The following is a 15,162-nucleotide window of genomic DNA, read 5'->3' on the forward strand; positions in this document are numbered from 1 at the left end:
TTAGCTGGCCAGCTATATCCAACCACTTATTGACAGCTGGAAATGCACAGCCATCGTTCTTTCAACTTTCAGACAGTGGAATGAGAGTTTATGCTGCTGGCTCGCATTTGATTTGCTTTTACATCTGGTAAAATGGGTGATTGTTTTAGGTTTGACTTAGCTAGGTAGTGCTAACCATTCTATCCCAACCTCAGCCTTTGATGAGAAAGGTTGAACGATTCTAGGAGTTCTCCTTAAGTTTTTTCTGGTCTAAGGGTAAAAACATGCTCTATTATAAGCTATGTGTAGGTTGATGAGTAAATTGCTAGATGAGTAAGTTGCATGATGGAAAGTATCTTACATTTTTATTAGTGGAGCTCCAGGCCATTTTTTTTTGCTCATGTTACTTTTTCCTGTTTCTACCAGTATACATAGTATCAATGAAAACATGTCATGGCGGATGGCTTTTTACACAATTGGAAGGAGATGAGGCTGAATGAGAAAGGACCCCATAGTATTTAATTTTCGATGTTCTTGCTTGGTTTCGTTTACATAATTTCTACTCATGTGAAAGGGATGGCTGCATATGAAACCCTGAATGATTCTTTGGTATGCGCTCTGCCCACAGTCGTGTATAGCCAGGCCAGCTGAGGTGGGTGCTAAAGTGATTAACCTGAGGCTGCACAGCAAGGCAGCAAAAGGATAACGTCCCAAGGTCTGCTGGCTTTGATGTTCATCCACCAATGGTCATCCTTTTACTGGTTCACCACTATTGAAAATTTTCAATTACTGACAAAATCACAGCCCTCTGATTTTCCATGCTCGTAGAAACGTGACACAACCCACTGTAAGAAAGGTTAAATAATTATAAAAATTTAAATGTAAGTAATTTATCGGCAACATTTTAAAATCCCTGCATCGCCGTTGTCTCCACTGGTAACACCTGACGTCAAGCGTGCTTTAACCTGCCTCGCGGAGGAGAAACTGGGTCCCTTTGCAGAGTTTTGCCGAACTGGACTCGGTGACACCCCGCTTCCCCGGCGGCCTGGCCCGGTTCAAGATGGCGCCCCGGGCGCAGGGGCAGGCGCCGCTGGGGTGAGAGGGTGGGCGACCTTCCCGCCAGCGGGGCGGCCGGGCCGTCCTTGCGGGGTGCCCCGTTTTTCGAAGGCGGCAGGGTGAGCGCGGCCCTCCGGGGGAGGGCCGGGAGGCGGCTGCTCCTCAGCCACTGATGGGGGAAAGAAAGGCGCCGCTGAGGGAGGACGGGTGGGCCGGCCCCACGCGGGGGTGCCCCGGGAATACATCTCTCTCCCAGCTCCCTTCCCTCCGCTGCCCCCGTTCTCCCCGAGGTTGGCCCCGGGGCGGGAGCGGTGACCGGTGGAGCGGGGAGAGGAGCCCCGCCGCCATGCCCGCTCCGCTCTGCCCTGCCGCTCCTTCCCGCCGCTGCCCCCCTCCCTCCCCCTCGGCTGCCGCTGGCGGTGCGGGGCGCCCGCCGCCCCCGAGAGCCACCGCCGGGGCGGGCGGAAAGGAGGCGGAGCGGGAGCAGGAGGGGGCTGGGCCCCCCCCCGCGGTGCGCGGGGCTTTGTGCGCGGGTGCCTGCGAGCCGGCCCCGAGCCCCCGGCCGGCGCCGCACGGGGGAGCGCGGAGCCCGGCGGGACCCGCAGGCCGCGCCGGGACTGGCATGAGCCCGGGCGGCGGCGCGGCGCCCGGCGCTCCCGCAGCGGCTGCCGGCGGCTCGGCGCGGCGGGGCGGAGGGAGGGCGGCGGGCGGTGCGTCCAACGGGCTCCCCGGTGGCCTCGCCCCCCGCGCCGGCCGGCCCTAGCGCGGAGCCGGCGGCGCTCCAGCCCCGGGGACAGGCGGGCGGGGGGTCGGGTGCGGCCATGGCGAGGCGCGACGCTGCCCGGGGCCGCGGGCCGCTGCCGGCCGCCCGGGCGCCGCGGGCCTGAGGGGGGGACGGCAGCGGGGCGGGGGGGTCGCGGCTGCTTCCGCCGGTCCCGCGGCCGGGAGAGGCGCCTGTGGGCCCTCCCTCCTTCTCCTCCTCCTCCTTCTCCTCCTCCCTCTTCTCCCTCCTCCTCCTGCTCCTCCCGCCGCGCCGGGAGCTGCCGCCGCCTCCCCAGCGCCGGGCGCGCCGCGGTCGGGGTCGCAGCCGGCGGCCGTGGGGTTTTCCTCGTTTGTTTGGGCCTTTTGTGTGGCGGCTCACAGTTGGCTAAGCACGGCCGGGCTGAATCGGACCATTGTTCGGGACCCCCGAGCTCCCACGCTGCACATCTCCCATCCCCTCCCCCTCTCCCCCCTTCCCCTTCATCCCCCCTCCCCCCCGCTTTTTGCCTGAGAAGCCACATAACGTGCCTTTCCTCCACCCGAATCTGGGAGCCGTAAGCCGGACCGATTGCAAATGAAGTGTAATGCATTGTGGGACGTGTGTAAAATTGGATCATTCGAGGGGGAAAAAAAAAAAAAAGAAAGGAAGGGACCTGCGGCCGGCGCCCTAGAAGAGGTAGCGGCGAGATGCGCGCAGGTTGCGCCCCGGCGGTACCGGCGCTAGGCTGATGCCAGGCTGCGCGCCCCCGGCGAGGCGCAGGGCCTGACCCATGCTGCGGCGGGAGGAGTAGGCTCGGGCATCCTCAGGATGAAGAAGACGCGGAGTACGACCTTGCGGCGGGCCTGGCCTAGCTCCGACTTCTCCGACCGGGCCTCAGACCGCATGAGGTCCCGCAGCGAGAAGGACTACCGGCTGCACAAACACTTCCCACCAGCTTTTATTTCCCAGGCGTCACGGGGCTACATGACATCAGGTTTGTAATAGAATTTGTGTGTGCGAGAGAGCTTTGTTGCGAAGCTGGCGCGGGGTGAGTGTCTGGCCGGGAAGGCTGTGTTGGTGGGGACGGAGGGGAGTCTGCGACCGGGAGCCTAAGTTGTTCTGAGTAATGCAAAAAAAAAAAAAAAAAAAAAATAGCATACATCCACCATTTTGTACCTCTGCAAGATTCACAGCGGGGTCCTCGCAATATGGTGTTTAAAAGCTGTTAGTCGAGTGAAATAAATGAATGAGAGAAACGGTCACGTCTCTCGGTTGTGGAAGGGCAGATAAAAATGACTGGGTGCACAGAGCATGGAGCCCTTTGCTCCTTTTGTGCGTAAAAGCATGTGCGGGATATTTACTGCTGCCCCACACGTTCTCCTCTGAACGCAGTTAACTCCAGTTAACTCGTCGGGCTTTCGTGTTTTTTCCATTTTGGAAAGGAAAAGGGTCCCCTGTGATTGTAAACGCTCTTGCCTTGTTACAGGCTCTCTGGGTTTCAGCTGCATGTTTCTGCAGTGGCAAAGCACGCTTTGGTGAAAATGACTGTAAACACGTTTGCATTTGTTATTTGAGGTGTAGAAGGAGACCAGACCCATGTATGTGGGGGAGCACACACATGCATGTATATTCGTTTGTCGAGTGATTTCAGCGGAGGATGCAGGGAAATAATGGACACTGCACCAACATGTTTGTGCATGGGAAAGAGGGAGCTCAAACAAAACAAAAAACAGCGCAGGGAAAATCAGGCATGGGGGAGAGGCTTGGCCTCCAATGGAGTGCTGGTGCAGTTTCGGAAAGCCTCAGTACTGTTAATGGAAGCTGCTCCATCCTGAAATGCATATTAATGGCCTTGGAATTCAGACATTTCATAAACACCAGAAAGAAGACTTGGGGGAAATGCTGATGGGGAGGGGGCCCAGGGCAGAAAATCCTGGAAACCTCCTTTGTTGTTCTGCTGCCTGCGTATTGTGATGATCGGACACAACGTTTCATTACTATGGTGGCAAATTCAGATTTATCACGGAGGCATGTTTTCCCTCTGAAGCCCAATTTAGGTTGAGTAGACAGATTCCTTTAAAGGAAAAAAAGAGGGAGAGGGAGAAAATGAAGGTATTTATTATACATTACTGAAAACGTTTCCAGCCCCGTGCCCCGTTTTCCCCCTGTTTCTGCTGCAAAGATTGAGCCAAAGATTGTGGTTGGCAGTTACATGCTCACTTTCCTGTCTGGACCTAATAAGCATATCTCTTTAGTCTGGATTGGTTTCTCATCTTTTAAAAATGTCTCGTGACTGTTCTTTCTTTAATGCTTAAGCACAGGGGAGGTAATATGCAATTCACTGAAAAATCTGTATAAGACTATTGTGCTATTTTGGCAATAACCACTCTGATTTTTCCCTTTCCTGGGAAGCCACATAGTGAGAGGAAATGACAAGGATGATTTATGCTTGAACAGCTGAAGAAGAGGGGAATGGTGGTGGTGGTGGAGGGGTGGTTTTGTTCCATTGGTGCGGCAGGACCTGAAAGAGGCTGGAAACCCAAAGCTGTCCATACTGTGAAGATTTTTGTTGTTCTGCGTGAACGTCCCGCTATTCCCAGTGTAAGATGCGCTGTGTCAGTTCTGTGGAAGTCGCTACTTTAACACCTTTCTTTCAGTGTGGAAGCCCGTATTTGAAAAGAGAAGGAGCTCACGTGAGCATTTTGTGCCAAGCAGTGTGGTTTTTTGCTTGTTTTTAATTCTTCAGGGGAGCAGTCTGGCTCTGTAAAAGCTTTATCTTGGCAAGATTGGTACAATCCAACCAGACGGTCAAACACCAGCGATCTGCAGAATCAGATGTGTCACCCTGCATTTTTTGGCATGATACCTGTGTACTAGGGGGAGGGAGAGCATAGATTTGTAATCTGCTATAAATGTTTTAAAGTAATCTCCAGACCCCGAGAATACAGTGCTTATGAACATACAGTACATTGATTTCAATTGCAGCAACTGAAGAAGAAGGACAAATGCCATGTTTAGTTTGCGTAATTTGCTAAAGTTGTTGGAGGGAGAATACATTGAGAATTAAAATTAGCAAACAATTTAGCAGGTTTTTAGCTGGAAATGCAATTGTTCTCTCTTGATGGATAGTTTCCACATTCATTTATTTTTAAAGGATCATTATCCACTGCCTTTCCAAATATTAGTTTTGGGAGGAATCGCTACTGTATCTAACCTTTTCACTGTTTGAAGGAAACTCTCTTCCTCACAGGAAATCTATAGGAATTCCTGTGGCATAAAAGTTGTGGGGATCAAGAATACAAATGCATTCTTTGTCACCCAGAATGTTGTAGGGGAGAAAGTGTCCTGAAACACATGGGCTTTTCAGAGGGCTGCATTCTGTTTATCCAACCATTTAACCTCATCACCATTAGCATTGTTGTGGTTCTCCTTTAATTAAATGCTGCATTGTCTGGGAGGGGGGTGGAGGGTGGGAAAGAAAACTTGGAGTTTGGCCTCAGTTACTCTGCTTTGGGAAATATGAAAAAGCAGACAGTCAAACGGGCCTCAGTGAGATGATAAAAAGCTTGAAATGTTAATACGTGGATATGCTTGAATGGGGCATGGAGAATCATATCTATATTTCTTTCAGCACAGAGAAATACCGAGTTATGGTGTTGCAGTCAGTGCTGTGGTGTTTTATTTAGCGAAAATAGTTTTTAAGCAGAACCATGTAAATGAAAACCTCGTGCTAGAGTAGTGAAGCACACCCAATTTTAAGAAGCCTTTCCAGTAAAACTGAGTCAGGACCAGTTTGATATTTGCCTGATTAGAAGCAGCATTGGTGGCTGGCAGTCACATTTTTAATACTTTGGGAACAAACTGCCCATAATTATAGAAAATTGATGCAGATGCAATTCATCTGAAATTTAAAGATTGTTTGACAGATGAAGGGAGATGGAAGTAAGGAGGAAAAAAGGCAGGGAATTTAGAAAATCACACATTTTTACTGCTGAATAATCTCTTGATACATGCTATTAAATCGACTGTACTCCAGGGTTTCTTTAGGCCTCCTAGCAACCACTGGGTTCAAAGGCCATGCAAGGAGTTCATTGTTCATGCGGAATATTAATTTCCCAGTGGAGGACTGGCTTGGAGAAATAACACTGAAAAAGAAAACTACAACAATGTAGAGCTTTGACCTTGTGTGAAAAGAGATGTTGAAAAGTTTGAATCCAATAAAATTCATACACATTACTGAAGAGGGGGAAATACACTTGAAGTTTTTGATAGATTGCTGCTTAATTGGAGGGAAAATAATGAAATCGTATGAAACTGCCAAGCAGGATAAAACTTACTGAAACTTAGGAGGGCTCCAAACAGTCACATGAAATTATATATATAGCTTTTGAAATGTTGAAAGCATTTTGCTTTTTTTTTTTTTTTTTTCTTTTTTCCTTCCTAAATAACAAAAGCAAATCCTGGATTTTGTTTTAGTGGAGAGAGGAACTGCACCCTGTGGTTGACCCAGCCATTAAATGTTACCAGAACTGAGTAGTGCTCTGGAAGGAAATATTTTTTTCTGAAGCCTTTCTTGAGCTGCTTTAATTGAAGATCTTGGTGTTGGAGGTAATGTGTCTGTTGGAGATAGGGGTGGTGTAGGGTAACAGTCTAGCACAGGCAGGATGGAGGAGTGTCTGAAGAGCTTTCTACAATGGTAAAAACTAATTCCAGGGTGTGCTTATTTGAAGGTTACGTTCTGAAAAGTTTGCAATTACTTTATTGCTCTTTGCTGTAAAATTTCCTTGCAGAGGTTTCAGTGCCCCAAAGTTGAAGGGTAAAATTCAGTCTCGGTGTTGCTCTACTGTTACTGGAGTCTGATTACCAAGTTGAAGCAGAAGGGAAAGGAGAGAAGTATGTAGCACTGCTATCCAACTGATGGTATCTGTGTGCAAATTAAAATTTTTGGGAGGAAAAGATATCCTCATTGTCTGTTTCAAGGGTGTTTGATGGAAGGTCTTAGACTGCTTCTTCAGCCTCGTTGAACAGTAGGAATGATCCTGGGAGTCATTTTGAGCAAATTTGGGTGTCCTGAGTATTTTTTTTTTTTTTTAAGCTTGAACCTCTCACTCTAATAAAAATTATATTTGGAGATAACCGTGCATGATTGGAAGAACTCAGTTTAACATCATTGAGAAATGACAGATACACGCAAAGCCTTGAAGCTCGTTCAGTTCTGTCCCTTAATTCAGTTATCTAAAGGAATATGTTCTAGCTTGAAAGTAGCTGTATTGTAATTAATATTTAATAGAATAATCAGTATTGCATCACCTTCTTTTTCTTCTCAGTGTGGTATTAAGAAACACCTTCCAATGCATCTGCTTAACAGTAATGTGATCTCTGCATTTGGAGTAGTTTTAGGCTGTCTTAGACCAGACCCACTAGTGGGACAGTAAAATCTGAGAGCGTGTAGGTGTCAGTGGCTAGGAAGGCCAGCTTTGCCTCTTGGCTCCTGCTTCATCTCCTTTACTTTAGCCTGTGTGGACCTGGTGAACCCCAAGTGGGTGACTCCATTCAGTTACCTTGGGGTCTATGCTTGCTTTATTGCTTGGGAAGTTGCTTCTGGATTCACTGTGTCTTCCAGTCCCTTTTGGCTTCTGTGGCATCCATTTACCCTGAGAGAGAAATAGGAACTTTCACTGCATCCTGATCTGGAGAGAAGGTCTAAGTGTGCTGTGTCTTCAGACCACAAACTTGGTCTGAGTTCATGGACCAGTCATTTTTGGCACAGTTTCTAGCTCATTTAGTTTTTTCCCCTGGTGTCTTGCCTAAAAGAATACAAAAGACAATCTTCTCTCTCCTTCTGTAGAACCCTGGTTTTCATTCCTGCGGTTGCCTGTGCAGTATTAACTCACTCACAGTGCTGTGCCCATGCCTGTGTGTTACACCACTGTCTCCATGACTGGTCCTCTCTCACCAGATACCAAAGTATTTTCTGCATAGCCATGAGTTCACTTTTAGACCAAGCTGTGAACAGTGTCCTGTGTACTGCTTGTGCATTCAGCTGACCAAAGTGCATTTGAAGACTTGTTGCTCTTCCTAGCTGCCGTGATCTACGAGCAAGGGGATCCAGAGTGGCTTGTTTATGACATTAGTAAAATCAAAAAGGAATGAATATAAGAAAGAAACAGAAGTCTGTATGTCTGCACCTATCTTACCTAGACCTATTCATGTTTCAATCTCAATCCAAAGCACTCATCCCTGCAGAGCTAAATTTCAGGTTATTTTTGTTCCCCAGCCTCTGTCGTTGCTTGCATTCAAAGTCCCCATGTTCTCTCTGCCGGTTTGCTCGGACCTTTGGCCAGGTAGAGGTTCACAGAAGTGCTCCAGCATCAGGTCACCAAAGGGTGTCCTCTCATTGGCATTTGCACAGAGGCGTCATTCCGAATCCAAATACATTTCTAGGTGTGTTTTCCAGTAGTTCTGTGAAGTAATTTATTATACGCACACTAGACATCATGATAGCCTACTGAAGGTACAGGAAGCTCCTCTTTCAAGAATAGACAGGGGTTCAGAACAAACACCGTACTGATTCATCACAAATAGCTCCCAGTCTTTCACAGGTGGAGAAGTTATACTCTGTCTTTGTTGGCAACATTTGATAAACCTGAAGGGTGTTGAATATCTTGCCATTTTGGAATTGAATAGCAGCCATGTCTTTGCAAAATGCATTACTTGTTGGAGGAGGCTGAAATGTGAGGATTTTGCAGATCACCTTGGTTTAGCCCAGTGACCTGCTCAGTTGTGAACAACAATAAGCCTTCATTTGTATGCTGGAGAGTTCATCCCAGAGTAAACTACCATCTTTATAACATTCTTTGCACAGTTTAAAGAAGTATAAGTACAATCAGGTATGAAGACTGAAATGGTGATATTTTGCTAAGCACGTTGTAGAAGTCCTCCAAAAATTGGGGGGTTCTTCTCAGTGTTCTGGGGATCTTTAGCGTGACTCCTTCGTTACCAATAGCAGGCTGTAGAATATCTGTGAACAGCATTAAAACCGGATCAACATCCTACCACCTAAACTCTGGGCTGTGAATCAAGTAAAGCAGTTCTGAAAAAAAATTTCAGATACAGTTACTCTTGGCGCCTGAGTGTGCTTTTACCTGGTTGGAAGAGGCCAGACAGTGCTAAAACCATGATCAAAAATTGTCAGCTAATTTAGAACTTGTGTAAGAATTGCTAAATAATTCAGTATTAATTGTGGGTGTTTTTCATTGAAGAGCATGATACATTGCATTATTTTAAATTATAAAGCTACCATTAAATTATCAGAACCGGGTATTTTATGTTTTTGCTGGAGTAGGTATAAATCCAAGCCTAGAAATATGGGTTGACCTTTATAGGAACTATCTAATGAATACTTCATGCAATTTTGCCTAACCATTGGGTTTAATTTTCACCATAAAAAGGAAAAGGAGTAGTAACCGTTGATACGGAGACCTGAATGGCCGGATTTAACCATAACATTTTCAATTATAGTTTTTTTTTTTTTCTAGGTAGATTAAATATGAGGACAGGAAGCATAGAAACTGTGTGCTTCTGTACTTGTCCTTGCAATAATTTTTGGTATTAAGGCCAATGACAACCAGAGTAGGCCTAGGGAAAATGCTTGAATGTTGAAGCTGCAGAACTCTCCCAAACCAGCATTTGTTGCTCCCAAGTGATTGCCTGTAGCTATGAGAAGGGTATGAAAGTTGTTTATAGCTACTGGTTTGCTTTTTTCAGCACATTTATCGAAGTTGGCTGCTCTACTCACGCTGTTTTGTATTTCACTCTTGGATGACATATAGGTGCTGGAATTATCTTGCTCAAATAGACTGTGGAGGAGAGTGGGGGAAAAAAAAAGAAAAAAAAAAAAGAAAAGAAGGAAGACCTGGCTTTACAGGAAGTATATTTGGGCACACAGCATGATGGAGTGGATAGAGCAGCCTGGTTTAGACAGAGCCCTGAGCTCTGTTGGCAGCTTTTAAGGAGTCTGCAAAAGGTAACTGAAACAAGAAAACCTGATTTTCAGCAGGCTTGAATTAATTATAAAAAGGATAGTGAGTTTCCTTTTTCCTTCCTCCAAAGAGAGGTTAGAATCACTGGGTTTGAAAGTCAGGAGGTAGGGGAGGTGTTCCCAGTTTTGGTCATCTTTGTTTTCCTGGGCACTTTAACTTTTTCTGCAGTTTCCTACACTTAGATTGTAATCTGTTCAGTAGAAGAACTGTCTCCTTTATTTTGTACTATAATATTGCCAATCACAGAAAAGGTTCCTATCTCAACCCAGGCCTTGAATTGATAATGGTGGGTAAGAACGAGCATCCAAAAATAGGTGTATTCAGTGTGAACAGAACAGTCTTCGTTCTGCAAGTGAAATCCTGGGTTCAGATCAACCTTTGGATGCCACGGTGTTGATAAGAATTTTCCATCTCGCCTGCCTGCAATCTGAAAAAGAAAGCCTTTTCATAATACCAGCAGTAAATGATGTGGAATGATTCTTATTCAGTACTGTTATCACTTCTACCTTGTCAGCCAACTCCTCACAATCCAAAGATAGTTCTTTTTTTCATCAAATTGTAGATAATGCGATTCCTTTAATTTTAAAGGTATAGGAGTGGTTCTTGTTACTTCAGTGGGAAATGCTATCTGCAGGAGATAACTGCAAATGCACAATTTATTAGAAATTTCAAGTTGTGGTGTTGAAAAAACAGACCTTGGTGGTTTTATGGGATCTGATAGGGTGTGAAAGCAGGAGACAAAAAAGGAAGAATGATGAATTTATTTGAGGAACTGCTTCTAAATTGTGGACTTTTATATGGATCTATGATTCTTGAGGGTACGGATGGCCTGTGTATTGCACATGGATTTTGGGTATTGTGGAAAAGAATGAATGAGTTGATTGTATTTATACTAGGTCTTTTTATTTAATGAAAAGAGCAAGAAGAGGGATAGCAGAGGCATCTTGCAAGTCTTTAATTTTGTACTGTCTTGTAAAATTACTCACAACTTTTGTTTCTCTGTGATCCATTAGAGGTACTGGTGGCTAGGCGGTATATCATGTGCTTTAGCTTTCAGCTGAAACAATTAAGCAGTAACTGCTTCTGTTTAGCAGGTTTTCTTTACAGAAGTTGTCCAGATAGCGTAGATGAACTGTAGCCCTCTCTCTTCCTTATGCCTTATTGACCAGGGGTTCTATTTTGAAAAGTATGTCTAACATTAGTGTAGAATAGACTCCTGGACACTAATTGTCATCTTCCCAAACGTGATGGAGAATGCAGCTGCAGTTTGGCTGGGATGCTGGGACTGAAGCAATACAAGAATCTCTTCTTGAATTTGGGTACTGTCCTCAGTGTGGTATGCGTGTCCATGAAGCATCTCGCACACATGTTGTTGAGGTGCTGATAGCAAGTAGAAATCTGCATTTAGTGATCTCAAAACACCTTTTCCAGCTACTATTTTTTTTTCCCAGCTGTATTGTTTAAAGAAAAAAAATGAATGGCCCTTTGTAGTGAATTTGACCTCAAGATTTTTAGGCGCAAAGAGTATAATAGACAATTCAGAAATACTTACTTAATGTGGCTTGGAAAAGGCAAAGTTCAGTATGAAAGCTGAGTTCATCATAACACAGGAAGCTGTGCTGGGAGAACCTAGATTATATAAACCAGTTTTCTTGCCCATTTGTGTTCTTTTAATTTCCTCCATAATTTCCTATGAATTTCCTGTTGATGACCTGTGACCTAGTTTCAGAAGGTGAACTTCTGACCATATGTGATAACGCTTTAAATGCCATAAACGAGACTGTTTATCTTATAAGCCAGTAAAAATGATGTACTAAATTTCATTGTGGTACTTAACTAACTTTGCCTCTTAAATTTTCACAGCGTTTTACAGCAAAGTACCATTCTTCATTTTCATAGGATGTTCTAAGTTCTGCTGTCCTGAGAATTTACATTCTTGGATCATACAGTGACCTTGTTTTACTACACATAAGCCTTAAACTAAATATTTTTTTAAACAGGGTGAAACAGAAATATTTTTTACAAGTTTTTCTTAAGATTTGTATGCTTTTAGGTATAAATGCTGCATGGCTGGCTGGATGAGTAGAGGCAACAAAAACTTCAGAGGAAAGGGTTTATTGGCTTTAACATTGTTTGAAACAGCTGTAACCCCCATGTGTAAATTGGGCATGTCTGCAGCACATCCATTCTGAGAGGTGGAAGGCAGATTCCACTGGCCGTAGAAAGTTCACCCAAGGTCCAAGTGGTCCCTCAGCCTCTGGTGTTAACTTAAGGGCAGGCTTGCTGATGCAGAGACAGGATCACGGGTGGGAGCAGCACGGCTCGCTGCTGTTTGTTCATGCACTGACTCCCTCCCTTTGCACTAGTCCAGTCCAAAATTATAAACAAATAAAACCCATCACTGGGGAATATTCAGGGGGTTTGTAACGCGTTACTAGGTCTTTAGTCTCTGCTTTCACTGTGGATACATGTAGTTACTTTCTTGCTCTTTAGATACAAATGTTTGACAGTTGTACATGTTATGTCAGCGTGTGAGGGAAATTATGAAATATCTTAGGGAAATTATGGGGAGTGGTATATACATATACACTTAGTCAATAGGATCATCATATGGAGGTACTGTGAGATCAGTGCTCAGTGAAAGATGTTTAGGCTTGTGTATGGGACAAGTGTCCTTTCGTAGGCATTGAATTTCAGGAGTGCAATCTTGAAATCGTATTTACATGGGATGTCTGCATAAGAATGGATCTGGTTGGAATATTTTCACGGAACACAGGAGCAAAAAATTGTTTTCTGCATTTTTTTTCCCAGCCTGCTCTAATGAAGTCTTAGTTTCTGAACAACTTTTTAGAATTCCTCTGGAAAGAGGTATAGCCATCTCTAAATGAAATTTTTTTTTTTTAAATTTTGTTTTTCTAAAATCACAAGATGTTTTCCTTTTAGTCAATCTTGGGTTCAGTCTGTATAATTATTTTAATTGCAGAAATATTCTCCAGTAACCACAAGTGTAAAATTAAGGCATCTTTTGGAAACTTCATTTTAAACCCCACGTTCTTAACTACGTCCTTTCACAAGAGTGAAGTATCTATGTAAAGTATTGTTTATTTTAGAGCCACATGCGATAACTTCTCATCAGATATGTGGTCTGCCATATTGCCCTGTACAGCACAGTAAATCATAGTTTATATAAGTTTATTAAATTTTATATGTTTCAAACCTGTGCTCTGTGTGTATGTGCCAATGGTTAAACATGAGAATGCATGCTAAGTCCTCAAGGATCCAATTCTGTCCTTTATTGGTAAAAGTGCACAAATTTTTGACTGTTCAGGTAGGAAACCTTAACTTCCCGCAGTGCTGCACACCCGTCTCTCTTGCACATAATTCTGTGCCTCCATCAGGGATTTGGAAAGGCTGAGGAGGGCATAGCTGTAACTGCTGAGTAATGCTCCCTTTTAATTGAAGTCTGCCTTTGAATAAGGGCCACAGATTGGACAGCTAGAGAAACTGGGGCAGGCTTTCCAGAAGCAAGGGCGGGTGTAATGACAGTGAACAAAAAGAGGAGTCGTGGGCAGAGTTGCTGGTCTGCCAGAGCAGGCTTGTGTTCTCGTGTCCTGGCCACGCGAAGTACACTTCCCCAGCTCACCCTTAAATTTCAGTTTAAATCATTTAGCTAGTTGGGTTTAAATCAGGACCATTGGTCCTTCACCTGTGTGTCTCAGAGCTCATTTCAAAGGCTAATAATTGATACAACTTTTTCTGCCTACCAGATGATAATCTCATTCGGTTTTCATCCCAGTGCTGATTGTTCCAAATGGAGCCATAGGCATGCGGCAATATAGTGCACTCATCTTTTCATGGTTATCCCTTTTTATCCTAGTAGTGTTCCCTTCTTCACATCTTCAGGAAGTGTACTAAAGTAAAATGAAGTGTTCCTTGCACTCAGAATTGAATCATGAAAAGATAAGTTGAAAAAGTTGAGGGGAAAAAAGGTTTATTTGGCTGTGTCATCGTGATTCATTCACTAGTTAATGGGGCAGTTGAATAGGATGGTGTATTTCAAGCAATGAGAAAGCATATAAATTGACGTTGATGTTGGATTTTACTCATGGGTTGGTGTCAAACCAAGCTCTGTCAGTGATCATGTGGCAAAATTTTCTGGCAGCACATCTGCCTTTGGGAACTGTAATGTTATCTCTGGTAGCAAATTTGCTTCAAACCCAACTTTTCAGATGATAGCATTTGACCTGTGTTTTATACTCCTAAACAGCTGTGTGTATGTGATTGCTGATTGTGACACAAAACACTGAGAGGGCTATTTTGTTATGGGGGACCAGCAAGGAGAAAAAAAAAAAATCTAAAAACTGCTCTGGTATGTATTGCCACGCAATGACAGTTTTTGATGACAGTTTTCCAGCAAGAGCTGGAAGTAGTGTGGAAAACTTTATTTCTTTTTTACCACAGGAACTTAAGAGTGGCCATACCAGTTAAGACCCAGGTCTGTCTTGCCACCCACTCTGCTGTGTCCAACTATGACTGCAAACAGGTGCCCAGGGAAGTGGAAGAAGAGATCCAGTGTGTGTGGTGCTTCCGCACTTCCAGCCTTTTCAGACAATACAGTTTGTTTAGCAATCAAAAGGATTTTCTTGCAGGTATATCCTGGGTAACCAGGTCTTGTGTTTCTTTCCAGAGAGGGCCCACATTTTCTGCAGTCTTCCTTATATCACCGATGTATCTATGGAAGCTTTTCTTGTTGCCCTTGACATTTCTGGCCAGATTTAATTCTATCAGGGCTTTAGCTTTCCTAACCTGATCCCTGGCTGCTTGGACAATTTCTCTGTATTCTTCCCAGATGACCTGTCCTTCCTTCCACCCTGTGTAGGTTTCCTTTCTGTGTTTGAGTTTGTCCAGGAGCCCCTTGTTCATCCATGCGGGCCTCTTGGTGCTTTTACCTGACTCTCTCTTTGTTGGGATGCATCGCTCCTGAGCTTGGAGGAGGTGATCCTTGAATATTAACCAGCTTTCTCGGGCCCCTCTTCCCTCCAGGGCTTTATCCCGTGCTACTCTGCCAAGCAGATCCCTGAAGAGGCCAAAGCCTGATCTGCTGAAGTCCAGGGTAGCGAGCTTGCTGTGCGCCCTCCTCGCAGCCCTACGGATCTTGAGCTCCATCATTTCATGGTCACTGCAGCCAAGGCTGCCCTTTAGCTTCACATTTTCCACCGGCCCCTCCTGATTGACGAGAAGGTGGTCCAGTGTAGCACCTCTCCTCCTTGGCTCCTCTGTCAGCTGGAGAAGGAATTTATCATCAATACATTCCAGAAATCTTCTGGATTGCTTATGCCCTGC

At 44.9% G+C, this 15,162-nt stretch overlaps 1 protein-coding gene across 5 annotated transcripts in view; it reads left to right on the forward strand.

Moving 5' to 3' along the window:
• STOX2 (storkhead box 2) overlaps window positions 1–15,162 on the forward strand; it is a 148,010-nt gene that overhangs the window by 71,749 nt on the left and 61,099 nt on the right. The window contains exon 1 of one of the 5 annotated variants that reach the window (XM_032999015.2): window positions 1,947–2,771. The exons of 3 other annotated variants lie outside the window; for them this stretch is intronic. In XM_032999015.2, coding sequence (XP_032854906.1) covers window positions 2,606–2,771 — 166 coding nt within the window. In that variant the 5' untranslated portion in view covers window positions 1,947–2,605. Of the gene's footprint in view, window positions 1–1,946; window positions 2,772–15,162 lie in introns of those variants that run through there. One more of the 5 variants, XM_032999020.2, reaches the window with a different exon arrangement.

This window comes from Tyto alba, unplaced genomic scaffold, assembly GCF_018691265.1.
Source record: "Tyto alba isolate M040663 unplaced genomic scaffold, T.alba_DEE_v4.0 Super-Scaffold_6, whole genome shotgun sequence".
In the NCBI taxonomy this organism is placed as follows: Eukaryota; Metazoa; Chordata; class Aves; order Strigiformes; family Tytonidae; genus Tyto; species Tyto alba.